This window comes from Bos taurus, chromosome 18 (genome assembly GCF_002263795.3).
Source record: "Bos taurus isolate L1 Dominette 01449 registration number 42190680 breed Hereford chromosome 18, ARS-UCD2.0, whole genome shotgun sequence".
In the NCBI taxonomy this organism is placed as follows: Eukaryota; Metazoa; Chordata; class Mammalia; order Artiodactyla; family Bovidae; genus Bos; species Bos taurus.
Window position 1 is genome coordinate 63,715,063 of NC_037345.1, and position 27,917 is coordinate 63,742,979.

The following is a 27,917-nucleotide window of genomic DNA, read 5'->3' on the forward strand; positions in this document are numbered from 1 at the left end:
ATCACAACTAGAGAAAGCCCTCATGAAGCAAAGAAGACCCGGCGCAACCAGAAAACTTTTTATTTAAAAAAATAAAAAGGGCAATGAAAAATACTTTAAAACCTGTAATTGTACACACATTTGCCAACGTTGTCCTATAGCACCAGAGGTTTTGTTTTGTTTTTAGTTTGAGCCTGTGGAGAAGGGAATGGCTACACACTCCAGTATTCTGGCCTGGAGAATCCCATGGGCAGAGGAGCCTGGTGGGCTACAGTCCACGGGGTTGCAGAGGCAGACTCGACTGAGAAACTAACACTTTTTTCCTTTAGTTTGGGTCAAGGACCTATATTTTCCAGTCTGTTCTTTAAACGGGGAGCAAACACTCTTACACAGCAATTTGAGGGAGGTGGAGGCAAGGGAAGATGCTCTACCCACTACACCGTACAGGACGGCCTCCAGACACAAACGCCGAGGACGTTGAGGCTGAGAAACACGGGTCCTTTCTGAGACCCCTTGCTCAAAACATCCATTCCCCCTGTTCAATCCCTGCTGTCTCCATGGCAAAGGGCACTTAACAATGGGCATTTAAGTGGCTGGATCCCCTTGCAGTCCAAAGGACTCTCTAGAGTCTTCTCCAACACCACAGTTCAAAAGCATCAATTCTTCAGCGCTCAGCTTTCTTTGTAGTCCAAGTCTCACATGACGACTGGAAAAACCATAGCCTTGACTAGTCGGACCTTTGTTGGTAAAGTAACATCTCTGCTTTTTAATATGCTGTCTAGATTGGTCATAACTTTCCTTCCAAAGAGTAAGCATCTTTTAATTTCATGGCTGCAGTCACCATCTGCAGTGATTTTAGAGGCCAGCAAAATAAAGTCTGCCACCGTTTCTACTGTTTCCCCATCTATTTGCCATGAAGTGATGGGACCGGATGCCATGATGTTAGTTTTCTGAATGTTGAGCTTTAAGCCAACTTTTTCACTCTCCACTCTCACTTTCATCAAGAGGCTTTTTAGTTCCTCTTCACTTTCTGCCATAAAGGGTGGTGTCATCTGCATATCTGAGGTTATTGATATTTCTCCCGGCAATCTTGATTTCAGCTTGTGCTTCATCCAGTCTGGCGTTTCTCATAATGTACTCTGCATATAAGTTAAATAAGTAGGATGACAATATACAGCTTTGACGTACTCCTTTTCCTGTTTGGAACCAGTCTGTTGTTCCACGTCGAGTTCTAACTGTTGCTTTTTGACCTGCATACAGATTTCTCAAGAAGCAGGTCACGTGGTCTGGTATTCCCATCTCTTAAAGAATTTTCCACAGTTTGTTGTGATCCACACAGTCAAAGGCTTTGGCATAGTCAGTAAAGCAGAAATAGATGTTTTTCTGGAACTCTCCTGCTTTTTCTATGATCCGATGGATGTTGGCAATTTGATCTCTGGTTCCTCTGCCTTTTCTAAAACCAGCTTGAACATCTGGAAGTTCACAGTTCATGTATTGCTGAAGCCTGGCTTGGAGAATTTTGAGCGTGACTTTACTAGCGTGTGAGATGAGTGCAATCATGCGGTAGATCTGGACTTACTGTTTTGTATTTGTCAGCAATCACTGGGGACTGGAAAAGTCTGTTCACAGTGGCCCAGAGTGAAGCCTTTAATAAAATTTACCAAGAGATGGTGGCTGGGCTTCCTCAAGCCCTATTCCCATGGGAATGATGGCCTCATATTCCTGGATTGGATGTAAATGCTGAATATCCTGATGTTCTTGTGTTCAAGCATGCTCATAGGAAGCAAACTTTTATCCTACGGTTCAGTTACACACTTCATTGAAAATAACACTGTTCCAAGAATACTATTTCATACTAGGTGGAAGTCATATAAAATTAAAAGTTCAGTGCCAGAAATGAAGTTTTAATGTAATACATACACACACCCACCACACATGCATACACAAAAAAGAAAACCATGTTCCTTATTAACTGTAAGCTACTGCTGCTTCAAAAAGTTACATGAAATTTCAAACACACAGAATAAGGGGGAAAAAACCCAGTATTTAAAAATCCATGTGAATTCTGATTTGTTAAGAAATAAAAGTAAAAGGCTTCCAGGTGGTCTAGTGGATAAGAATGGGCCTGGAACACAGGCTGGATCCTTGATGGGGGAAGATTCCACATGCCCTGGGGCAACAAAGCCGGTGAGCCACACAGAAGTACTGAGCCCACACTCTGGAGCTCATTGAAACACTTCTAAAGCACTAGTGTGGGGGGATCCTGATGATCAGCTTGTGCACAGTTCTCTGGCTGATGGTGACACAGCAGGGTCATGTCACATGGGTTAACATTATCAGGCCTTAGGTTGCAGACTTCCCTTGTGGCTCAGATGGTAAAGTGTCCGCCTACAATGCAGGAGACCCGGGTTCGATCCCTGGATCAGGAAGGTCCTCTGGAGAAGGAAATGGCAATCCACTCCAGTACTCTTGCCTGGAAAATCCCAGGGATGAAGGAGCGTGGTAGGCTACAGTCCATGGGGTCGAAAAGAGTCGGACACGACTGAGTGACTTCACTTGGTCACTTGGTCTTGGTCTTAGGTTGCAGGAGCCCTGGGGCTACACGTTCATCCTCATCAAGTATTAATAGTCTGTCCATTTGGTGGGGAAGGGGGTTCACAGCTGCAAAACAACTCAGCAAATGTGCATCAACTACTACGTGGGGACTCCCGACGGGAGCTGCAGCAGAGGCCGTGGGGGAAGGCCTGCCCCTCCATCATGGGGTCCTGCTTGGTTACACTTCCAGAAACGGCACACACTATCTGTGGGTTCTCCCTGACACACAAACTCACAACCACAAAAACTGGGATGTACAGAGTCAGTATTTTAACCTCTGTGGACCAATGTCTGTGGCCGCTACTCAGCTCTGCATCGTCCAAAAGCAGCCACACATGACGGGTGGAGGTGCACAGGCACACACACTCAAAATTAGTTTTCAAAAATAAGTACATAAAAAAGTTTCCACACAGGTTGTTGTTTAGTCGCTCAGTCGTGTTCGACTTCTGCGACTCCATGGACTGTAGCCTGCAGGCTCCTCTGTCCATGGGATTCTCCAGCAAGAATACTGGAGTGGATTGCCATACCCGCCTCCAGGGGATCTTCCCGACCCAGGGATCCAACCACAGTACCCTGCATCGGCAGGCGGATTCTTCACCACTGAGCCACCAGGGAAGCAGTACACAACCACAAATAGTGGGTTACGTACACACAACGCACAATCGCAACCCGGCACCCGCACGCCCACATCACAGGGCCGAGCTCACACCTCCCATCGTCTCAGTCTCGCGGTCCCCTTACGCGCCGCCACAAGAGGGCGCCCGCGTCCCCACGGGGCCCACACGCAACCGCGTCATCACAAATCGTGGAAACAGGCCGCAGAGGCTCCTGGGAAGTGTGGTCCGAGTCTCGAAAGGCGCCGCGCAAAGGACTCTGGGGCAGTTCGTTCTGCCAAGTCGCAAACGAGATTCCACCCTTGTCCTGGAGACCCATCCCTTCGCCCCTCTCCCGGGTCCACTCGACTCTGGGTCAGACAGATCGGAGCCACCGTGAGCCGGGATCCCGCAACCTCAAGTCACGAGGCTTCTGGGAGGAGCAGCCTGAGCTCGCGGTGCGCAGGCGCCAGCGAGCGCGTTCCAGGCCCCGGGTGAGCCCGGCTCTACGGCTCTTTAAGCCCTGGGGGCAGAGGGAAGGGTGTTAGGACGGAAAGCCCCCGGACAGGAGCGTGTAGGTATGGATGCCCAGGAGGGCAGCGAACTGGGGAGACTGGGTCTGGCTGAAGGGACCAAGGCAGGACCTCAGCACCTGAATCCGTCTGCGTGATCGCCTAAGGACTGCTACAGGTGGGGCCCCTGGGAGCGCAAAGCGCACCCTGCACCTGCGCGCTTTGGTGCAGGGGCGGGGCCTCGGGCGGGGCCACGCCCCCAAGAGCGGCTCGGATTGCGCGAGCGTGCCTGCCGCGGCCGGCGTGTGAGGGGCGGGGCCTCAGGCCGGAGCCGGTGGGAGCGCTGAATGAACGCCTGCGCGCCGCGTGGCTTTGTTTAGGGGCGGGGCCTCGCGCGCTCGGGGACGCCCTGGGGGCGGGGCCGCGGCCCGTCGACGTGTCCCGCGCGTGACGGGGCGGGGCCCGGCAGCGAGGGCCCGGGGGTCTCGCAGGGGACTGCGCAGGCGTGGGGAGCGAACGGGGAGCCAGGGGCGCGCGAGGTGCCGGCGCAGCTGCTGTGGTCGCCGCCCGGACGCGACCCGGGAGGACGGGGTGAGTGTGGGTGTGTGTCTGACTGAGCCTGTGTGTCTGGGCGCCCGCGACCGCCCGCGGGGCCTTGTCTGGTCGTGTGGTGACGGAGTGTGAGATGAAGGACTCTGTGTGAAGCGTGTGGTGGCGGCGCCGTGCTGTGAGGGGAGGAGGGCGTATGGTGGCGTCTCTGCGGGTCTGTGACGGAGCCGGCCGTGTGGGGACGGGGACGTGCGTCGGGCCCGCGTTCGTGTGTCCCCGCGAGGTCTGTGGTGGTCGTGCGAGGAAGAAGCGACTGCGCCTGTGGGAGGGCGCCGGGGGCGGCGTGTGAGTGTGGCTGTGCCGCTGGAGCGCGTTCGCGTGCGTGACCATGTAAGTGGCCGTGTGGCGCTTTCTGGCGTGGCTGCGTGGTTTGACCCGGTGGCTGTCCGGCGTCAGCGGCCCTGCGGTTGTGCATGGGTGGCGGTGTCACGGCGCCGTCGTGCTATGTCCCTGCGGCCGCGGGAGGAGGGTCCCCGTGGGGAGGACGCTGCGCGGCTTCGCAGGCGTGCAGGCTTCTGGGTAAAATCGGGTGGTGACAGCACCCGCGTCGGCGCTGGGACGGTTACCTGGGGTAACGCCGTGAAACCCGAATACCCAGGACGGAGCGCGGCTCAGCCCGGCGCGGGCGCTGGGTGTTTGCTGTGGTGCTGGTGGCCGTGTGCCCTTGTCCCCGCCCTGAGGTGGGGGCACAGTGGGGAATGCTAGCGGAATCTTCGTCTCTGAACTTGAGATTGGGCGGCCATCCTGGAAGCTGAGGAGCTGAACCCTTCTGGCCCAGTTGCTCCTTTGGGTCTGTTACTGCAGTAACGCATCTGAAGGGAGGGCGGAGTCAGCCGTGGTTTCCCAGGTGGCACATGCTGTAGATGCAGGTTCCATCCCTGGGTCAGGAGGATCCCCTGGAGGAGGAAACGTCAACCCACTCCAGTGTTCTTGCCTGGAAAATCCCATGGACAGAGGAGCCTGGTGGGCTGCAGTTCGTAGAGTCAGAAAAGAGTTGGACAACACTGAGCATGTGTGCGCGCGACACACACGCATGCGGTCTTCCTTGGTCTCTGGGACCTGTGACTGCATATGGTTGTGTGTTTGCTTCCTAACAGTGTAGCTTGGGGGACTCTGGGACTTCTGGTTCCATCCCTCAGTTGTTGTGTGATTTGCGGAGAGGTCACGTATATTGCCCCTGGCAAATGGAGATAGTAGGACTGATCTTATGCTTGTGGTGAATGTTAAGTACTGGGTTGGCCAAAAAGTTTGTTTGGGTTTTTCTGTAAAATGTTATGGAAAAACTCGAGTGAACCTTTTGATCAACCCAATCGAAAAGTGCCTGACACAAGTAAGCAATATATAAATGATAATTGCTTTATTATTAGTGCAATAATTGCAGAGATTTCACAGAGAATAAAATCCACACAGGAAGAAAAGCAAAAAGTGGAGCCCCAGGGAAAGGGTTTCAGGTCGGGAGGTAAAATAACCTTAAAGTCTAGGTCAAGCTTACATTGAAAATTTTTTGGTGAGGGTCCTGGGAGGGCAGGAGCAGAGGGTCTTCCCAGATGGAGCTGTCCCGAGGGAGCACTTGCGGTTGCCATCCAAGATGGGAAGTGGCAGGAACTGGGGAGAAGTAACACAGAGATCTGGAGACATCTGTCAGCCTGTCCAGAGCTTCTCAGCTTTGGCACTTTGGATGGTTAGGGCAGATAGTTTTTTGTTGGAATGGGGTACCGGGGAGGGCTATCCTATATATTGTAGGATATTTAGCATTATCTCTGCCTTCTACCCGCTAGAAGCCAGTAGCACGCCCTGCTTCACCAATTTTGACAAGCAGACATGTCTCTGGACACAGCCTGGCGTCCTGTGGCGGATACAGTCCTCCTAGTCAAGAACTACTAGTGTACAGGAGCATGATGAGGGCACACCATGAACGTTCTCAGGGCCTGAGGGTGGGCGGGAGAGGGAGGGGGCTCGAAGAGAGAGGGGGTAGAGGGATATTGTTGTGGAGATGAGAAAGAAGGAAAGGGTATCTGTGGCCTGCAGCCTGGGGAGGCTCTGAGAGGCATCCCTCACTCAGCATTCAGATGCCTGCTGTGGGCCAGGCTGACAAGACAGACTCGGTTTCTACTCATCTGGTGTTTGCATTTAGTAGAGAGAGGAAGTTAAATTTATAGCAGGTGGCAATAAGTGTCTTAAAAAGTAAAGCAGGGTGAAGGGATAATACGGTGACAGCAGGTGCATTTTCAGTTTTCACACCAAGGCTTCCTGTGGACGTCTCAGTTAACTCCAAAGCCAGGAATGACTCCTTGGAATTCTTTTTTTTAAAGATTATTGATTTATTTACTTATCTTTGGCTGCACTGGTTTCCATTGCTGCTCTCGGGCTTTCTCTGGTGGTGGGGAGCAGGGGCTCCTCTAGTTGCAGTGCGCCGGCTTCTCACTGTGGTGGCTTCTCTTGTGGCAGAGCATCCCAGGCTCTAGAGCACGGGCTCAGTAGTTGTGGCACACGTGGGCTTAGTTGCCTTGAGGCATGTGGGATCTTCCCGGACCAGGGATTGAACCCATGTCTTGTGCATTGGCAGGCACATTCTTAACCACTGGACCACCAGAGAAGTCCGTCCTTGAAATTCTTTGATCAGGGAATATAAGAGTTTGAGCTTATCAAAGACTTTCTTCTCTCCAGTGCTCAGGTCTGGGCTTCAACAGGGAGATCTCTGGGGCTCCAAGACTGGGGCAGTAGTTCTAACCTGTGGCTTTGCATAGAGTAGAAATCTTAGAAGATACGAATAAGACATGCTTGGACTCAGGTCCCAGAGATTGACTTGATTATTCTGGCATCGGGCCCCGCCATCAGTTTTTAATTAAAAAGACTCCCGAGAGATGACTGTGTACAAACAGGGTTGAGAGCTACGGCTGTGAGAGTTTGTGGGCTCTTCTGGGGCTTCTCAGTATAAGAGAAATTAATTGATGGCGGGGAGGGAAGAGGAGATACCAGTGACCGGTGCTTCCAGTATCTTGTCAAAGGCAGTCCTGACCGCTGCACTTGGCTGCAGTAGGGACATTCCTAGCCCCATCCCATTTTAAGTGAGGAAGTCAAATCTATTCCCACGCCCAGCAGAGAAAATGGCGGGGCTGGCATTCAGGTGCAAAGCCTGTGTTTTCTGTTCAGCTGTGTTTGCGTCTTTGGAAAAAGTACCTTCCTGTATCACACCTGGTATCTGGGGCTTTCAGGTTCAGGGTGAGAGTGAGCTTAAAATACTAGACAGGTGGTACAGCAGGAACGGGCTGGCTAAACAGAGGCAGTGAGACTGTGCCTTTCAGGTGTGTCAGGACCCGTCCCCAACTCGACACCCAGCAGAGCCCCCCGGATCACGGGGGTGCTGTGCCCAGAAGGGAGGCATGCCACTGTCCAGTAACTTAAAAAAAAAATTATTTCTTATTTTTGGCTGTGCTCGGTTTTCGTTGCTTTGCGCAGGCTGTCTCTAGCTGCGGTGAGCAGCCGGCTTCTCATTGCCGTGGCTGCTCTTGTTGCGAAGCAAGGCTCTAAGCATGCGGGCTTTGGTAGTTGCAGCATGTGGGCCCAGTGGTTGTGGCTCAAGGGCTCATTAATTGTGGTGCACAGGCTTAGTTGCTTCATGTCATGTGGAATCCTCCTGTACCAGGGATCGAACCTGTGTCCCCTGCACTGGTGGGCAGATTCTTATCCCCTGCGCCATCAGGGAAGTCCCACTGTCCAGTAACTTGTGTGTGTGTGTGTGTTTCAGCAAAACTTTACAAAAATAGTGGCCAGATTTGGCCCACACACTGTATTTTATGGACCTCTGCCTTAGACTATGATTTTTCCACGAGGTCTTGGACACAATGCTCTGTTGATTCCCCAGGCCATGGCTGGGCCTTGGGGAACCTAGGTGGGGTAGGGAGGACTTCAGAATTCTCTTTCTTAGGCCTGCTGGAGGCCGAAGCACTGGGCCAGGGAGGTGGGAGAGAACCAGGGCGGGCAGGAACCACGGGCTACCATGAGCTCATCTTAGGTAATGCTGATTCCCAGGTTTACTCAGGAGCCACGAGCTCCCAGTCTGTGGGACATCAGAGTCACCCAGGGCACTTGTTTAAAAACTTGGGGCCCCTGACCTCAGACCTTTCAGGAGGTTCGGTGAGTCTGTGCTGGGGGTTCATCGAGTCTGTTCTCTCGGGTGGCCAGGATGGCCTGGCTTCCACATGTGGTTCCACCTCTCAGCAGAAGTGGGGCTGGTGAGGGACAGAGGGGAGCGTGATGACAGTTTAATAGGCCAGTGCTGTCCTTCTGCAGGTGGGGCAACAGTCTGTAGAGAGACCCGACTTGCCCAAGGGCACTTGGAGCTGATGTCACTTTTCATCTCGGGTTTCTGGCAAGTACTAGTGGGGGGAGGGTTGCAGGTCGCTGAGCAGGAGTCAGATAGATGGTCCAGGGAATGCTTTTTGAGAGAAGTTCTTCTCTGCCTCCTGTGCGTCCAGCCCTGGAAAGATGGTGGCTGGGCTGAGGGCTGAGACTGAAGTCCTCTGCATGAGGAGGTGGGAGGGGGCTGGTGCAGCCCACACGCCCAGGGCTGGGGCCCATGTCCCCTCATGGGCCCCGGCCCCACTGTGCTGCCCGAGTTCCTGAGGGGAGAAAGCTGGAAGCTGGAGGATGCAGCCGTGCCTTCTCAGGAGCCCAGGGAGGGGTGGCCTGGGAGAGTAGGCCTGGGAGCTGTCGAAGGCCACCAGGTCCACCTTTGTCCACATGCCGGACGTCGTTTCGTGTTTCAGGCATAGGCCTTGAGGACCTGTTGTGCGGGGCCTGACACAGCTGGGGGCTGGCTGTGATGAGGGCACTCTTGAGTCCTGAGGACAGATGCCAGCTTCGGGGTCCAGAGGGACAGAATCCGCCCTCCCCACCATTGTCACCAGGCTGGAGGGGAGCTTGTGGTCAGAGCCCCAGCTGGGAAAGGAGAGAGTTCCAGAATGTGCCAAGAGCCTGACCACAGGCCCCAGACACGAGGTCCTGGAGACGCCCGGCTCCAAGCACCTTTTGAGAGCCGAGGAGGGGCCGGATCCGGAGGGCAGTCTGTGCGTGCGGACCTGGGCACTGTCCGTCCTGCCATGGGGGCCATGTGCCCGCCGGGAGGTGTCCAAGCCACAGGTGCAGCCGCTTTGTTTGTGCCACTGTGCCTTATGCAGAGTGCTCAGGGCAGCCTCGGCGGCCTCTTAGATGTCCTCCTCGTTCTCCCGAAACGGCAGAACGTTCCAGGTAGAGGGCACGCTGGCCCTGCGTGCAGGTGCTGGACTCCAGGGAGCCTGGGAGTGCAGGGCCTGCTGAAGCTTGTGCAGCCACTCCGAGTCCTTCCCCAGCTCCAGTGAGCAGCATGGGGACCCCACGCAGAGACGTGTGACCTCAGGGAAGCCCTCCGTGAGAACGTTGCCATAGCTGGTGGGGTTCGTGACATCCTGGCAGGTGGGCACAAGGCGGGTGTTCTGGTGGGACAGGGGCCGCAGCCGTCGTAGTCTTCGTGCCCAGCAGTGTCATGGGGGTTCCTGGCCGCCTCCCTGCTGCCCATAGTCATGCTGGCCATGTCCTTGCTGAATGGACGGGGCGTAGTGCTCAGGGAAGGAGCCCTGGCCGTGCACCACCAGCAGCGACGTCTCGCCATGGCCCCTGTCGCCCACCGCCACGACCTTTGGCTCCTTCCTGCCTGGGCCGGGGGTGGCAGTCAGGGCTGAGGCTCCGGCCCCACGGTATCCAGAGCCAGGAGCCAGCAACACTGGCAGCAGTGTGGGGTAGAGCTTACCAGTAAGTTTTGAAGCTTGTACTCATCCAGGTTCTAGCCATCCTCATCTTAGGAGCAAGGCTTTAGTGTGGTGCTAAATTAAATTGCACAGCCCTTTCCCACCCTGTGGTCTGGGACTCAGAATACAGGCCCAGTTTAGACCTCTCCCCTGATGTATAGTGGGATCCAGCACTTTATTTTGTGTTATTGTTTCGAAGAGGTGATTGTCTATGCACTTGGCAAATTGTAGATAGGGAAAAGGGAATTTTGAAACCTAGTGACCCAATTCCATTCTTCAGGGACAGTCATTGCTACCAACTTCTTTATTCCATTTCCAGAACTTGTCTGTGCCTTTTCACTCAAGTATTCATATCCTGTTTTTTTTTCTCCTAAGCATTTTCCTCTACACCTATTCTCCATCATTATACCATGTCTTGGAAATCATTTCACACACGACAGGCACAGCAGATCTCTTGGCCTCCTTAGAGCTGACATCGTGGGCCTGATTGTTCATTCTGTGCTCCGGGCACTGTCCTGAAACTTATAGGATGTTTAGCAGCGTCTTTTGTCTCTGCCCATTAGATGCCTAGAGCACCTCACCCCTCAAGCTGGGACAACTACAAATGTCCCAGACATTGCATCTCCTGGGAGCAAAATTACCCACAGTAAAGACCCACTGGTGTAGTGCTGCCTTATTCCTTGTCAGGCTGCTTGGTGCCCCATATGTGCATGTAGCGTTCACTCCTTTTCTTACTGATACGCAGTTGTTTCCAGGCTCTTGACAGGTAGTTAATCATAATGGGGAGAACCTTAGTATTCTATTACAGGTTAATCACTAAAGGGCCATTGCTTGTAAGCTTAAGTTACACCCAGTGGCCCATCTCCGGGAACTCTGTCTGCCAGGTAATGAGCATGGAGGTAAAATACCTTTGTTTAGGTCTCTGGAATCATCCTGACCAGGGCCACCTGTGAATGACTGCAGTCAGGAAGAAATTAACGCATCCCTTTCAGAGGCTGACTGGAACCAGGAAATGTTTGCCTCTACTCCCTCCCCTTTTCGCATAAAAGAAGCCTGAATTCTAACTCAGGCAAGGTGGTTCTTTGGGACATGAGTGCGCCACCTTCTCATCTCCTGGCTTTCCAGATAAAGTCACTGTTCCTTGTTCCAGCAGCTCGTCTCTTGGTTCTTTGGTCTGTCATATGCTGAGCACTGGAGCTCGGACTTAGTAAGGTAATGATAATGTAAACACTAACACTTGTTTAGCATTGGTGCTCCCCTGAATTCATTGAGTGTTTTCATTCATTTAATTTTCACAGCAGCCCTGTGGAGTTGTCCTGGTTATTTTCCTCGTTTGGCTGTTGAGGAAGCTAAGGCCCAGAGAGGTCAGGGAGGGCATTTGAGTCACTCAGGAAGTGGGTGGCGAAGTTGGAAGCTAAACCCAGACCACCTGGCTCCAGATGCATGCCCTCCACCGAAGCACTGCCCTGGCTCCTCCTGCAAACCCTGTCATTTTACACACACGCAGGAATGTCCAAAGACGTATCAGAAATACCTGGGTCAAACAGTATGTGCACCCTCAGTCTTAGGCGGTATTGCCAAGTCACCGGTCTCTCTAAGCAGCCCTGTGTGAGAATTCTTGCCGCAGCCCTCTTGGTGGGTGTCAGGCGTCCTTGGTGATGCTTGGTGTATACCAAATTAAAAAGGAAAAGGAAGGCGAGAGATAGCTGTGTGCCTGTAGTTGAGGGTAACTCAGGTCAACTTCTGCCAGCTTAGGGCGAGGCAGATTTGTGTTTACCCCATTGTACAGATGAGCAGACTGAGGCTCTATGTAGCTCTCCCACAGCCAGTAATCGGCAGAGGCAAACTTCGAATCCAGAATTATCTAACGACAAACTGCTGTTCTTTCCTCCCAGCTGTGCCGAGTTCCTTGGAGGAAATTACTTCGTGGACAAGAATCACACACCTTCAATTCACAGTGTGTGACGAGCACAAGCAGCTATGAGAAACCACAGGATGGACGCCATGCCACTTCCTGGAGCAGTCCACTTGACTTGAGGAACCAGAAAGGAAGAATCTGGTAAGTGACTTTTAAATACAGTTTTTATATTAACACAGATTTATCATGATGTGGAATGCAAAAGTCATATGGTTGTTGCAGGAAAAAAAAAACAAAAAAACAGAAGACTTCAGGAGTTTTATGTGTTGGGCAGCTGCTTTGGGGTGTTCTCAGGCTGGTGAGTTAGACATTAGCCCTCCTTTGCTGTGCAGGGATGTTAGTCAGAAGCGCTTAGAGGCCGCATGGCAGTGGAGTGCTGGAGCTGGCCCACCCCGGCTCACGCAAGCCCGTGGGGCACACGTCTCCCCAGCCTCAGGTTCAGTGGCATCAGTTCGATATCTTATAGCACACTCTGATGGCAGTCTCTACACCATAGAAATCGGCAGACATTGCAGACTACAGCAGCGTGTACATGACCTTCCTGCAGCAACCATAAGTTCGTTCTCTGTGAGTCTCTTTCTGTTTTGTAAGTAACTTCTTTTGTGTCATTTCTTTTTAGATTCCACGTGTAAGGGATGTCAAACGGTATTCCTCCTTCTCTGTCTGACTTCACTGAGTAGAACACTCTCTAGGTCCGTCCGTGTTGCTGCGGATGGCATTGTCTCGTTTTTCTAATGGCCGAGTGTACTCTACTGTATGTGTGTCCACATCTTTGTCCGTTGCTCTGTCGGTGCACATGTAGGTTGCCTCCATGTCTTGGCTGTTGTGAGCACTGCTGCAGTGAACGTTGGGTGCATGCCTCCTTTCAGGTCATGTTCTTCTCCAGATCCATGCCCAGGCCTGGGGTTGCAGGGCCACATGGTAGCTGTACTTTTAGTTTTTTAAGGAACCTCCATACTGTTCTCCATAGCGGCTGCACCAGTTTACATTCCCACCCATAATGTAGGAGGGTTCTCTTCTCTCCACCCTCTCTTTAGCATTTATTGTTTGTGGATTTTTGATGATGGCCATTCTGAGTGGTGTGAAGTGATACCTCACTGTAGTTATGATTTGCATTTCTCTAATAATTAGCTATGTTGAACATCTTTCATGTGCCAATTGGCCATCTGTGTGTCGTCTTTGGAGAAATGTCTGCTTAGGTCTTCTGCCCACTTTTTGAGTGGGTTGTTTGTTTTGATGCTGTTAAGTATCATAGTTCCGTTCAGTTCACTCCCTCAGTCGTGTCTTGACTCTTTGCAACCCCATGAATCGCAGCACGCCAGGCCTCCTTGTCCATCACCAACTCCCAGAGTCCACCCAAAGCCATGTCCATTGAGTCGGTGATGCCATCCAACCATCTCATCCTCTGTCATCCCCTTCTCCTCCTGCCCTCAATCTTTCCCAGCATTAGGGTCTTTTCCAGTGAGTCAGCTCTTCGTGTCAGGTGGCCAAAGGATTGGAGTTTCAGCTTCAACATCAGTCCTTCCAATGAACACTCAGGACTGATCTCCTTTAGGATGGACTGGTTGGATCTCCTTGCAGTCCAAGGGACTCTCAAGAGACTTGTCCAACACCACAGTTCAAAAGCATCAATTCTTCGGCACTTAGCTTTCTTTATAGTCCAACTCTCACATCCATACATGACCACTGGAAAAACCATAGCTTTCACTAGACAGAACTTTGTTGACAAAGTAATGTCTCTGCTTTTTATTATGGTGTCTAGGTTGGTCATAATTTTGCTTCCAAGGAGCAAGTGTCTTTTAATTTCATGGCTGCAGTCACCATCTGCAGTGATTTTTGAGACCCCAAAATAAAGTCTGTCACTGTTTCCACTGTTTCCCCATCTATTTGACATGAAGTGATGGGACCAGATGCCATGATCTTAGTTTTCTGAATGTTAAGTATCATAGCTGTTTGTAAATTTTGGAGACTAATCCCTTACCAGTCACATTGATACAGATATTTTCTCCCAATCTGTGGGCTGTCTTTTTGTTTTTTGTTTCCTTTGCTGTGCAAAAGCTTTTGAGTTTGAGTAGGTCCCATTCCTGGAGAAGGCAATGGCAACCCACTGCAGTATTCTTGCCTGGAAAATCCCATGGACAGAGGAGCCTGGTAGGCTGCAGTCCATGGGGTTGCTAAGAGTTGGACACAACTGAGTAACTTCACTTTGACTTTTCACTTTCATGCGTTGGAGAAGGAAATGGCAGCCACTCCAGTGTTCTTGCCTGGAGAATCCCAGGGACGGGGGAGCCTGGTGGGCTGCCGTCTATGGGGTCGCACAGAGTCGGACACGACTGAAACGACTTAGCAGCAGCAGGTCCCATTCCATTTGTTTTTGTTTGTTTTTATTTCCATTTTTTTGTGAGATGAATTGAAAAGATATTGCTGTGGTTATGTGAGTGTGTTCTGCCTATGTTTTCCTATAGGAGGTTTATAGTATTCAGTCTCACGTTTAGGTCTTTTTTGAGCTTATTTTTGTGTATGGAGTTAAAGAATGATCTAGTTTCTTTTTTTTTTTTTTTTTTTACATATGACTGTCTAGTTTTCCAAGCACCATTTGTTGAAGAGACTGTCTTTCCAACATTGTGTAGTCTTATTAATAATACATTTTAAAACTCAACACAGTACATCTGACATATTACCTTTTCAACTTATAATCAATATAAACAATTACCCATGGGATTTTTTACATTCTATTTTTTTTCATACTAGGTCTTTAAAATCATGTATTTTATGGTTATGTATTTTATGGTTAGAGTGCACCTCAATCCAGACACTTAATTTTTATTGGAGATATTTGATCTATATTTAAATTTTGTAAAATTTATTATTGGAGGGTGGTCCCTGTTGGCCTAGTGGTTAGGATTCTGGGCTTTCACTGCTGTGGCCTGGGTTCCATTCCTGGTTGGGGGGCTGAGATACTCCACAAGCCACATGGCATGGCCCAAAGAAACAAACCCAAACTGTTCCAGACATACTTAAAAGCTTTACAGTAACTGAACTAAGGATCAGTTTTTAATCTTAGATTAGTGATAAATTGTAATTTGATGATTCTAGTAGTTATCATTTTTATAGTTTTAATAATAAATGAATTGAAATAAAATAAAATGAAACAGTTTCTTATTTCCAGAACTCAGTGTCCGCTGGTATTCATGTTGGACGAGACAGGTACAGAGTGACGGGGTGATAGAGGGCCTCCCTTGGAGGTGATTCTTGACATCTCAGCTCTTACTCTCTCACCCTGGTGCACACCATTGAGGTTTCTCTTCCAGATTTCTGCGCACCTGTCTAATGAGCCCCTTCTGCAGCTCTTGCTTCCTCCTTCATACCCCACCAACACACGTTCATAGTATTGGCCACATAGCCACCAAGAAAAATTTTTGTTAAATGTTAAGTCAGTCACATCATTCCTTTACTCAACTACCATCCCTCCTCACACCTTATCACACTTAGATCAGTTCCATACTGCTTGTCACCCCCTTCATGACCCGGCCCCTCCTGACCCCAGTCACCTCAGGCTCACCATTTCCCCGCTCTCTCATGCTGCTTCCACTTACCATCCTCTGCCCTCCATACGCTGGCATGTGCCCGCCGCAGGCCCACCATCTCCCCGCTCTCCCACGGTGCTTCTGCTCACCTGCATTCTCTCTGTCCTCCACACGCCCAGCGTGTGCCTGCTGCAGGGCTCTTGCACCTGCTGTACCTCTACCCAGAATGTCTTTCTCCCCGTGCCCAGGTGACTCATGCGTGTGCTGCAGTCACACCTCGGCTCCGGGTGGCCTCTTCTGAGAGGCCTCCCCCCCGCCTGCCCCTCCTTCCCTGCTCAGGTCCAGTTTCCTTCACAGCAGGGATCGCGGCTCACGCTGGACTCTGTGTGGGCCTGTCCTCCCTGCTGAAACGTAAGGGACCGAGAGCAGGTGCGTCTCTGCTCTGACTCTGCTCCCCCGCCAGGCCCTGGGACAGCTCCTGGCACGTGGCAGGCACGCCACAGCTACTTGTCAGCTGAAGAGCAGGTGTCTGCCCCTTTCACTGTCTCCTGACCTGGCGCCTCCTGTGATCTCAGGAGTAGACGGTGTTGGCTGCAGCTTCTCCCTGGTGCTGAGAAAGGGCAGCAATGTTTCAGACAATGCTCTGACTTACCCGGTGTGTGTGTGTGACCAAGGTGTGGGCCTGGAGGCTGTGGGCCCTCCCGATGGCGCAGGCAGTCTCACGGCTTCTCTTCTCCCCCAGGTTCACCTTCTCAGTGCTCTTCCCTCCTCCAGCTGTGAGCCCTAAGACAGAGGAGAGGATGCCTGCGGCTCGGGGGAAGTCCAAGTCCAAGGTGAGCACTGCTCTTCCTTCGGGAAAGTTCTTCTGCCTTGTAGGAAACCATTTCTTTCCTTCCAGCCCCATGAAGACGTGGTCCCTGGTTTCCTTCCATCACCTCAGAGGGTGGGAGCGTGAGTAGGGGCCCCCTCTCCTTTTTTCTCAGTGTGTGCATGACCTTTCACCTATGCATTCAGCATCTCCAGGGGCTCTGCCTGTCTTCCCTCCCCAGAGAGAAGGCCAGAGACACCGTGATTTCTCAAGGTGGACATGAGTGCCCAGGTGGGACCTGCTGGGGCAGAGGGCTAGATGTTGTCCTCCAGAGTTAATCTCTAATGTTGCCGTTGTTTCTACTTATACAGCCCGTATTTACGAGGAGGAAACTTCTCTAACTTTGCGAGACTTCTGACCCTGTTGGTATTCAGGTAGAGTTAGTTGGACCCAGGCCAGTGAGGCAGCCGCCTATGATAGGCATGTTTCAAGATTTTAGCAGTCAAGCAATTTTCTACAGTAAGCCTCCTGAATGCAGTTTCTCATAATGGACACTTTTGCCCTTTAAGTTGTGTGTATTCGTTCCCCATTGCTGCAAACTTGGCCATTCAAGACAGCATACAGTTATTTTCACAAGTTTGTGGGTTGGGGTTCAGACCCAGCTTGGGTTAGCTGGGTCCTCTGTTTTGGGTCTCACAAGAGTGAAATCAAGCTGTCCGCCAGCTGTGGTCCCATCTGATGCTCAGGGTCCTCTTCTGAACTCAGTGGTTACTGGCAAAATTTCATTCCTTCTCCTCTGCTTCCCGAGTGGCTCCCTTTGTCCCATCTTCAAACCAGCATCAACAGGTCCAGTGCCACTCATGCTGCAGATCTCCCCGACTTCCCTTTCCGCTTTCCTCTTCCGCCAGCTGGAGAAAATCCTTTGCTCCTGGGGGCTCCTGTGATGACACTGAGCCGACCTAGATAATCCAGGCTACTTCCTTCTATTTCAAGGTCAACTGATTTAACCTTGATAACATCTGCAAAAATTTTGCCACGTATAATGCACTCACATCTGGTTAGGGACATGAATCACAAGCAGGACTGCCCAGACTGAACCCCAGCTTCTCCATTTACAAGCTGTTAGACCTCTAGTAAGTTACCTCACCTCTCTCGGCCTCAGTTCCCGTATCTGTACCATTGCTGTGGTCCTCTGGGCAGTGCCCCAGTCACTGCCTAACATGGGCTAGTGCATGCAGGGTACCTAGAAGAATGCCTTGTCTTTGTCAGTGCCGTGTAAATCCAAGTTGATGTGCAAGTTGATGGAACAAAACCTTTAACACCAGCTGTATCATATTGCATTGTGTTTTATTTATTACAACTGCCCCTTTTGATCTCAGAACCTCAGTGTTTCCTTAATAGAACCCTGGCATCATGTGTCTTCCATGTTTGGAAGTCCCCTGTTTTCTCCAGCCGTGTGGCAGCACAAGCCCGCAGTGAAAGGACATCTGCTTTTCCATTTCAGGCACCAGTGACATTTGGGGATTTGGCCATCTACTTCTCCCAGGAGGAGTGGGAATGGCTGAGCCCCATTCAGAAGGATCTGTATGAAGATGTCATGTTGGAAAACTACCAGAACCTGGTTTCTCTCGGTAAGGCTCTCCTGCTCCCATGATACACAACTGGACTGTTGAGGGAGATGAATCAATTAGTCAGGGAAATAGAAGCCACTCCAGTTTGGCTTTTTTTTAACAGTTTTATTGAGGTATAATTCACCCATGTGAAGTATACAGTTCAGTTGGTTTTTTAAGTGTATTTACAGACTTGAGCACCCGTCACCATAGTCAATTTTAGAACATCTTCAGTTCAGTCAGTTAGTCGTGTCCAACTCTTTGTGACTGCATGAACCACAACACGCCAGGCCTCCCTGTCCATCACCAATTCCCGGAGTTCACCCAAACCTATGTCCATTGAGTCGGTGATGCCATCCAACCATCTCATCCTCTGTCGTCCCCTTCTCCTCCTGCTCTCAATCTTTCCCAGCATCAGGGTCTTTTCGAATGAGTCAGCTCTTTGCATCAGGTGGCCAAAGTATTGGAGTTTCAGCTTCAACATCAATCCTACCAATGAACACCCAGGACTGATCTCCATTAGGATGGACTGGTTGGATCTCCTTGCAGTCCAAGACTCTCAAGAGTCTTCTCCAGCATCTTCATTACCCCCCAAAGAAAGCCTGTAACTATCATCAATCACTTTTTTATTTACCTGTGCCAACTAACGCCCCCAGATTAGGCAAACACTAAACCATTATCTACTTTCTGTCTATGAATTTCCCTATTCTTGGTGTTCCATAAAAATGAAATTAAATATGTTGTCCTTTGTGTCTGACTTCTTTCATTTAAGGTAATATTTTTGAGGTTCATCTGCATTGTAGCATGTATCAGTACCTCATTTCCTCTTCATGGCCAAATAATATTCCACCTTTTCTTTTTCCATTCCCCAGTTGATAGGCATCTGGGTTGTTTCCACTGTATGGCTGTTATGAATCTGCTGCTGTGAATGTTCATGGACAAATTTTTGTGTGGGTGCATATTTTCATCTCTCTTGGGTGTATGTCTAGGAGTGGTAGGTACTGGTCATATATCAATAGTAACTATATATATAACCTTTTGAGGACTTGTTTTTGAGAGAAATAATTTAAAGAATTGACTTTTAACAGGTACTATTAAAAGGTGAATATTGGACGCTGAGGTAACAGATGGTAACTGCAGGACACATCATCCTAGGGCTGGGAGGACAGAGGGAAGAGTTTGGAGTTTTAAGGACTTTGGGAATAGGACTCAGACTTCAAAAGGAGAGGGGAGCACTGCCTGTTTTGTTTATCCTGCTGAGGGGGCAACATGAGGCTCGTTCTGGGAGTCACAGCGGAAAAAAGCAAAGCAGAAATGGAAACCGCCAGTACTGCTATTGGCGGATGCTGACAGGGAGCAGCTGGCATGGGAGTGTGGGTTACAGCAGACCAGAGGATGCGGGCTCGCCTGTGGGAAGACTGTCACCAAATGACCAGCCTCGGGAGTTCTGCTCCAGCTCCTCCCCAGAGTAGTTGGTTTTGTAGAGTTAGAGGTGAATAGCTATGCTGTCTATGACTGACCTTTCATCCTTTTCTCCACCTACCCTTCACATCCTCTGTGCTCCTTTTGCATGAATAAACCCCATTTCTCTTGAGACAAAGCCTGATTCTAATAGCTGTGGTGCCCACATCATGCTCAGTTCCAGTGTTTTTCCTGTGTTGTAGGACTTTCCTTTCGGAGACCAAACGTGATCACCTTATTGGAGAAAGGGAAAGCGCCCTGGATGGTGGACCCAGTGAAAAGACGCCGGGGCTTGGGTGAGTGCCTTCCATCATAAAAGGGCAACATCTTTAAGATAATAGTTGAGAGCCACTTTCTCCACCTCAAAGACCCCAAGGTTGTGCAGAAAACTCAAGTCTCTTCAGTATGTGTCCCCAGAGGGAGAATAATTAATATTCAACAAGCCTCTCACTAGGTATCTGATATTCTTTAAAAAAATAAATTATTTATTTGGCTGCTGCTGCTAAGTCGCTTCAGTCGTGTCCAACTCTGTGTGACCCCATAGACGGCAGCCCAGCAGGCTCCCTTGTCCCTGGGATTCTCCAGGCAAGAACACTGGAGTGGGTTGCCATTTCCTTCTCCAATGCATGAAAGGGAAAAGTCAAAGTGAAGTCGCTCAGTCGTGTCCGACTATTAGCGACCTCATGGACTGCAGCCTACCAGGCTCCTCTGTCCATGGGATTTTCCAGGCAAGAGCACTGGAGTGGGGTGCCATTGCCTTCTCCCTGTTTGGCTGTGTCTGGTCTTGGTTGTATCATGCTGGATTGCCAAACAGACTCCCTAGTTATGACACACGGGCTCCAGAGCTCACAGGCTTTGTTGCCCCGTGGCATGTGGAATCTTAGTTCCCTGACTGTGGGTTGAACCTGCGTATCCTGCATAACAAAGTGAATTCATAACCACTGGACCACCAGGGAAGTCCTTGATACTCAGGTTCCTCCCAACAGCTCTATAAGGTCGATCCTCTTCTTATTCCGATTTTATAGATGAAGAAACTGAGGGCCAAAGAAGTTTAGTGACTTGCCCAAGTTCACCTAGCTGGGAAGTAGCACCAGAGTTGGGATTTGAACCCCAGCTTCTGGTCTCAGAAGCTCAGGTTTTAATAGCCTCATCCCCATCCTGCTTTGGTTTTCATATTTCCCTTCAGAGAAAGTGTGTGTATTCTGACTTCTCTAGTGATTGTATTTATAATGACCTGACTTGCATCATTGTCTTCATTCATTAAAAAAAAATTAAAAATCTTTCCCATAAGCGTTTATTTTGACTGCTTTTCAAGAACTCATTTCCTTCTCTAGTATTAATAGATTCTTCTTTGATTGGTTAAATTATGGGTTTTTAAATTTTGTTTTGTTTTTAGTTCATTTTTACAGCTATGAGTTTAATTTTTTAATTGTAAAAAGCACATAACATTAAATTTACCATCTTAACCATTTAAATTTAGTTTTTATTTATTTTTTGACTGTGCTGCTTGGCTTGTGGGATCTTAGTTTTCTGAGCAGGAATTGAACCTGTGCCCTTGGGAGTGAGAGCATAGAGTCCTAACCACTGGATTGCCAGGGAATTCCCATCTTAACCGTTTTTAAATGTACAATTAAGTATATTTGCATTGTTGAACAAGAGGTATCCAGAACTTTTTAAGTATTGCAATACTGAAACTCCATACCCACTAAATACTAATTCTTTCCACCTCACCACTCAGCCCTTGGTATGATTTTGACTACTATGGATACTTCATATGAATGGAATCATGCAGTATTTGACCTTCTGTTACTAGCTTTTTTCCACTTAGCATAATGTCATCACGGTTCATCCGTGTTGTAGTACATGACAGGATTTTCTTTTTTAAGGTTACATCATATTCCACTGTGTGTATATACCACGTTTTCTTTCTTTATTCATCTGTTAGTGGACATACGGGTTGCTTCCACATCTTAGCTACTGTGATTCATGCTGCAGTGAATACGGGTGTACAGATAAATCTCTTCACGATCCTGATTTCAATTCCTTTGGATATATACCCAGTGTTAGTATTGTTGAATCATATGGTAGTTCTGTTTTTAAGTTTCTAAGGAACCACCATACCATTTTCCACAGTGGCTACACCATTTTTCATTTCCACCAGTAGCACACAAGGGTTCCGGGTTCTGCTAATCCTTACAGCACATGTTTTCTGTTTTTTAATATATATATAGGCTGTTTTTATGTTGTAAGATGATATTGTGGATTTAATTTACATTTCTCTAATGATTAATGATGTTGAACATCTTTTAATATGTTTATTGGCTACTTGTCTGTCTTCCTTGGAGAAATACCTATTCAAGTCCTTTGCCCATTTTTTTAATAGGGTAATTTGTCTTTAAGTTGTGGAAGTTCTGTATGTATTCTGCACGTTAGCCCTTTATCGTATGTGTGATCTGCAGTATCTGTAGGTTGCGTTTCCCTGTACGTTTGATGTGGCCTCATCCTCTTCTTTCCTTTGTTGCCTGTGCTTTTGGTGCCAAAGCCAGTGTCCTGAAGCTTTCCCCTGTGTTTTCTGCCGAGGAGCGTAATAATTTTTGGTCTTACGTTTTAGGTCTTTAGTCTATTTTTGACTTAGTTTTTGTACATAGTGTAACTAAGGGGTCCATGTGCATTCTTTTGCAAGTAGGTACCCAGTTTTCCCAACACCATTTGTGGAAGAAACTGTTCTTTCCCCTTTGTGACAGTCTTGGCACCCTTGTTGAAAATCATTTGACCAGATATATGAGACTTTATTTCTGGGCTGTCTGTTCTCTTCCATTGGTCTGTATATGTCACTGCCACACCATCTTAATTATTAGGAAGTCTAAGCATCCTTCTTCATTTCTCTCTTTCAAGAGTGTGTTGGTTATTCAGGGTCCCTTGAGATTCTATATGAATTTTAGGACTTTTTTCTACTTCAAAAAATTTTACTGGGATTTTGATAGGGATTGCAATGAATGTGTAGATAACTTTGAGTGGTATGGGCAGTTTTACAATATTAAGTCTTTCAATCCACAAGCATAGGATGTCTTTCCATTTATTTATAGCTTTGACTTCTTTTAGCAATGTTTGTAGTTTTCAGTGTCTTTCATCTCTTTGGTTAAACTTACTCCTAAATATTTTATCCTTTTTGATGTTATAGTAAATGGGATTGTTTTCTCAATCTCCTTTATGGAGTGGTCATTGGTAGTATATAGAAACAAAACTGATTTTTGAGTGTTGATTTTATATCCTGCCACTTTACTGAATTAATTCACTTATTAATTCAAATTAATTAATAAATGTTCAAACTGTTTTTGGTGTGAAATTGAGGTAGTTCCTTCTGTTCCTGGCTCACTGAGTGTTTTTTATCATGAAAGAGTGATGAATTTTGTCAAAAGCTTTTTCTGCATCAGTTGAGATGATCATGTGGTTTTGTCCTTTAATTTGGTGATTGTGATATATTACATTTATTTTCCTACGTTGAACTATCCTTGTATTCCAGGTATAAATCCAACTTGCTCATGTGTATGATCCTTTTAACGTACTGTTGAATTTGGCTCGCTAGTATTTTGTTTAGGATTTTTGCATAAGTATTTAACAGGGATATTGGTCTGTACTTTGATTTTCTTATGGTGTGTCTTGTTTCGGTGTTAAGGTAATGATGACCTCATACAATGAGGTAGTAAGTATTCCCTCTGCTTTTGTCCTCTGAAAGAGATCATGGAGAATTGGAATGATGTCTTCCTTAAATGTTTTGTATATTTCACTAGCAAACACACATGGGCCTGGTACTTTCTGTTTGGGAAGGTTATTAATTACTGAGTCAGTGTTTAAACAGATGTGTGCCTATTCAGATCATCTTTTTCTTATGTTTTGAGTTTTGGCAAATTGTGTCTGTCTATAGTTTACCTTCTGCCTTTCCCGGACATTTCCTACAATAAAACCACATGTATCTATTGAACAGTTTGTGGAGTTTAATGTGGTATATGTTGTTGTTGTTCAGTTGCTAAGTCTTGCCCAACTCTGTGACCCCGTGGACTGCAGCATGCCAGGCTTCTCTGTCCTTCACTGTTTGCTGGAGTTTGCTCAGGCTCATGTCCATTGTATTGAGTCAGTGATGCCGTCCAACTGTCTTATCCTCTGTCACCCCCTTCTCCTCCTGCCTTCAGTCTTTTCCAGCATCAGGGTATTTTCCAATGAGTCAGCTCTTCGCACCAGATAGCCAAAGTACTGGAGCTTCAGCTTCAGCATTTTCTTTAGGGGTTGACTAGTTTGATCTTGCGGTCCAAGGGACTCTCAAGAGTCTTCTCCAACACCACAGTCCAAAAACATCAATTCTTCAGCATTCAGCCTTATTCATGGTCCAACTCTCATATCCATACATGACTACTGGAAAAACCATAGCTTTGACTATATGAACCTTTGTCAGCAAAGTGATGTCTCTGCTTTTTAATAGACTGTTTAGGATTGTCATAGCTTTTCTTCCAAAGTATATGGTATATATTTATTCAATAATAAAACCTTTATTCATTTCAAATTGCACTTCCGTGAATTTGTTATTAAGTATTTCTATGAAGTCCTTACTATGTTAAAACTATAATAAAACACTCAAAGAGTTGTTACTCTAATTATCATCATTGTTATTATTTTGACTGATAATTATTGCAAACAGCTTCATTTTTTTAGCACAGGAAAACAAACTGAATTTCTTGATGTCTTTCAGACTTAGGGTCTAAATGTGAGACCAAGAAGTTACCTCCAAATCAGTGCAACAAATCTGGGCAAAGCATCTATCAGAAACCAGTTTCCACGCCACAAAAAGTTCCCACAGGAAAGAGAGGCTGCAGGAAAAATTCAGTCCTAATAAAACGCAAGAAAGTACACTCAGAGAAGAAATCTTTAAAATGTAACGACTGTGGGAAGTTCTTTAGTCAAAGTTTATCTCTTAAATTCCATCAGAACTCTCATGCTGGGGAGAAGCCTTATGAATGCAGTAGTTGTAGAAAAGCTTTCAGACAGATCTCATCCCTCATTCTTCATCAGAAAATCCACAATGGAAGGAAAAGCTTTGAATGTAATAAATGTGGGGAAAGCTTCATTCAGAGAACATCCCTGCTCCTACATGGGAAGATTCATGGTGAAAAGGAAGTCTTTGACTGTGGGAAGGCCTTGAGTCAGTGCTCATCTCTCAGTATACATCAGAAAATCCACTTTGTTGAAAATGTCTACCAGTGCAGAAAATGTAAGAAAGCCTTCATTCGCATGTCATCTTTTTTACTTCATAAGAAAATTCACAGTGGAAAGAAAATACACAAATGCAATAAATGTAGGAGAGTCTTCAGTAAGAAATCAGTCCTTGTTATACATAAAAGAATTCATACTGGAGAGAAAACTTGTGAAAGTGAGAAGGCCTTAAGTCACAGTCTACAGCAGAGAAGTCACCATTTAGAGAATCCTTATAAATGCAGAAAATGTGGGAAATTCTTTAGTAGAATTTCATCCATTATGCTTCATCAGAGAATTCATAATTCAGAGAAACCCCACAAATGCAATAAATGTGAGAAGATATTCAGGCGGCTTTCAACCCTTATTCTACATCTAAGAATTCATAATAAAGAGAAACTATACCAGTGTAATAAATGTGCGAAGGTCTGCAATCGGCATTCATCCCTTATCCAACACCAGAAAGTCCATACGAAGAAAAAGAAACTGTTTGAATGTAAAGAGTGTGGGAAGATGTTTTCTGGAACTGCCAACCTTAAAATACATCAGAACATTCATTCTGAAGAGAAACCCTTCAAATGCAATAAGTGTAGTAAAGTTTTTGGCCGCCAGTCATTTCTTATTGAACATCAGAGAATTCATACTGGAGAAAAACCCTATCAGTGTGAGGAGTGTGGAAAAGCCTTCAGTCACCGCATCTCTCTTACGAGACATAAGAGAATTCATAGTGAAGACAGACCCTATGAATGCGATCAGTGTGGGAAGGCCTTCAGTCAGAGTGCACACCTCGCCCAACATGAAAGAATTCACACTGGAGAGAAACCATACACATGCAAAACATGTGGGAAGGCCTTTAGCCAGCGGACATCCCTCATCCTCCATGAAAGAAGTCATACTGGAGAGAAACCCTATGAATGTAATGAATGTGGGAAGGCATTTAGCAGCGGCTCTGATCTTATTCGGCATCAGAGAAGTCATTCCTCGGAGAAACCCTATGAATGTAGTAAATGTGGGAAGGCATACAGTCGGAGCTCATCCTTGATTCGACATCAGAATACACATTCTGAGGAAAAGGCTTAAGATCGTTTTAAATATGTAAAAGCAGAGAGGGAGGCCAGCCAAGTAGCAGAGACAGAGGCGTGGGAAAATGCATGTCTGTAACACAAACTGTAAAAATGGGGCAGTTTGATTTTGTGTCCCACTTTGAAAGCCAAAGAACAAAAGTCATTGGTGATTTGACTGGAGGATCTGAAATCAACTGAAGCAGTGACTTTATCATGTATGTTAGTTTCAAAATAACAAGCTCAGATGATTGGGTCAGTCATTTTTAATGAAGAGCATTCTTCATTTGATAAAAATAACTGATACTTTATTTCCATCGTAACTTTAAAGCCATTTCATTGGTCATGTACAACAAAGTAAATTGTAAATCCATTTTTCTGGATGGATCTGTGAGCCTGACTTAAGGTCATGTGAAGAAAGAGTTTGAGTTTGTCCTTTAGAAGTATCACAGAAGGAATTTTCTCACAAACCAGGGTGCCATTTTTAGCTAACAGTAACTTGTGGGTGAGAATAAAGAAGACTGAGTAAAGAGATAATAGCACTCACAATTGTGTGGAGCGATAGAATCATTACCATACTGTCTCTGTCGATATGAAGATATATGATCTTCATGGTGTGAAAAATCTAACAAGCCTGGGACAAGCTAATGGGGAAAAAACAGGATGTACTGAAGAATGAGGAACTTCAGAATGGGGAGAAATTATTGTTTTGTTTGTATATGAATTTATATTTATATGAATAAACATTGGTATTTTTATGTAAGAACACTGGTGTGCCACAAGTGATTGGTGGAGAATGGGATGTCGTGGACTGAATTCATGTTAAAAACGTAACCCCCAATGTGACTGTATTTGAATTGAGGCCTTTGGGGATATAGTAAGGGTTAGATGAGGTCTTGAGGATGTGGTCCTCATAATAGGAATGGTGTTTTTACAAGAAGAGACACCAGAGATCTCTGCTGTGCGAGGACACAAGAAGTCAAACTAGCCCTCACCAGCATCCAGCTGTGTGTCATCCTGACCTCGGACCTGCAGCCTCCAAAACTGTGAGAGATGAATTCTACATTACTCAGTTTATGGTGTTTTGTTATGGCAAACTAAACTAATACATGAGAAAAACCCTGCATTTATGTGCCAGGCTCTTAATTCTTGTCAGCTGTTCACCATATATACAATAGTGTTCAGTCCTTCTTTCCAGTTTGTGCAAAATATATAAGAAATAAAATCAGAGTTCTTTTTTGGAACTGGCTTATATACAGTTGGACTCTTCTGTGTGTTTTCCTATTGCAAAAGCTATTTTTGAAAATACCCATATGTTGTTAAGACAACTATGTGGATTGTTTGATCACATGAGGTCACTCTAACTTTGAACACAGCTGAGAAAATAACAACTGGATTTATGAAGGGAGCATGCATGCAGTATAATAGAACAATTAATTTTCCATTTAAACTTGTCATATCAGTGTGCAAACTCAGCATAAAAACCAGCACTTCAAGCAAACGGATGAGCAGACGACACAGAGAAGGCTCATGGAGGGCCATGTCTTTTCTCCCTACCGTTCTGTACACACACCCCTCTACTTTGTTAAGTCCTCTGCCAATCTGCCCTAGATGTTGGTTCCAAATCAATGGTCACAAACCTAAAACATGTTATGTGTACTAATAAGACACTGTTCTTGCCTGCAGGCACTTGCAGTTTAGGGAATTCAGACTATTTAAATATGGAAGCATATAAGGTACGCAAGTAATGTCAAGGATGGTGAACTCCATGGTGATCGATCACTTTTGGTGACTGATCATATTAACGGCAGAATAGGTTTTTACTAGGCACACAAATGTTGGGAGGCTGTTGAAGGCAACAGAGAAAGTACAGATGTACAAACTAATGGCAGAGGGTTGTGAGGTATTAGGGGAGTTACAAGTTCTAGCATTTAGTACAGTGGCGCAAAGTAAGTAGTAAACAGTAATACTGAATGAATGAAAATAACCTTAGTTTAGCTGGATTTTTTTTAAGGCATAGTCAAAAGGGAACACCTAAATTCGAAGGTCACCCAGACATTGAGATAAATCTGTGAAAAACAAGCCCTCACTTTAAGGAATCGCTAGTGAATTTTGAAGGCTGTGATGAACTTAGGGTGGTCATAGCAACAAGCAACCTTAAACCTCCAGTTTTTATATTAATGACAACATGAAAGGCTTCACAGAAAAAATGGC

The 27,917-nt window shown here is 47.1% G+C and overlaps 1 protein-coding gene across 3 annotated transcripts; it reads left to right on the top strand.

Annotated features, from left to right (window-relative positions):
• The first annotated feature begins 3,422 nt into the window (after positions 1-3,422).
• ZNF667 (zinc finger protein 667) lies at positions 3,423-26,961 on the top strand. 3 transcript variants are annotated; one of them, XM_005219784.4, is made up of 6 exons: positions 3,423-3,661; positions 11,970-12,133; positions 16,262-16,352; positions 17,832-17,958; positions 19,602-19,694; positions 24,143-26,961. In XM_005219784.4, the coding sequence occupies exons 3-6, from the start codon at positions 16,320-16,322 to the stop codon at positions 25,720-25,722; spliced, it is 1,833 nt and encodes a 610-aa protein (XP_005219841.1). In that variant the 5' UTR covers positions 3,423-3,661; positions 11,970-12,133; positions 16,262-16,319; the 3' UTR covers positions 25,723-26,961. The 3 variants fall into 3 exon arrangements, with proteins under 3 accessions (XP_005219841.1, NP_001095548.1, XP_059732738.1); NM_001102078.2 differs by lacking the exon at positions 3,423-3,661 and adding an exon at positions 4,181-4,270 and having other exon boundaries at positions 24,143-26,469; XM_059876755.1 differs by lacking the exons at positions 3,423-3,661; positions 11,970-12,133; positions 16,262-16,352; positions 17,832-17,958 and adding an exon at positions 18,446-18,541.
• The last annotated feature ends 956 nt before the right edge of the window (positions 26,962-27,917 follow it).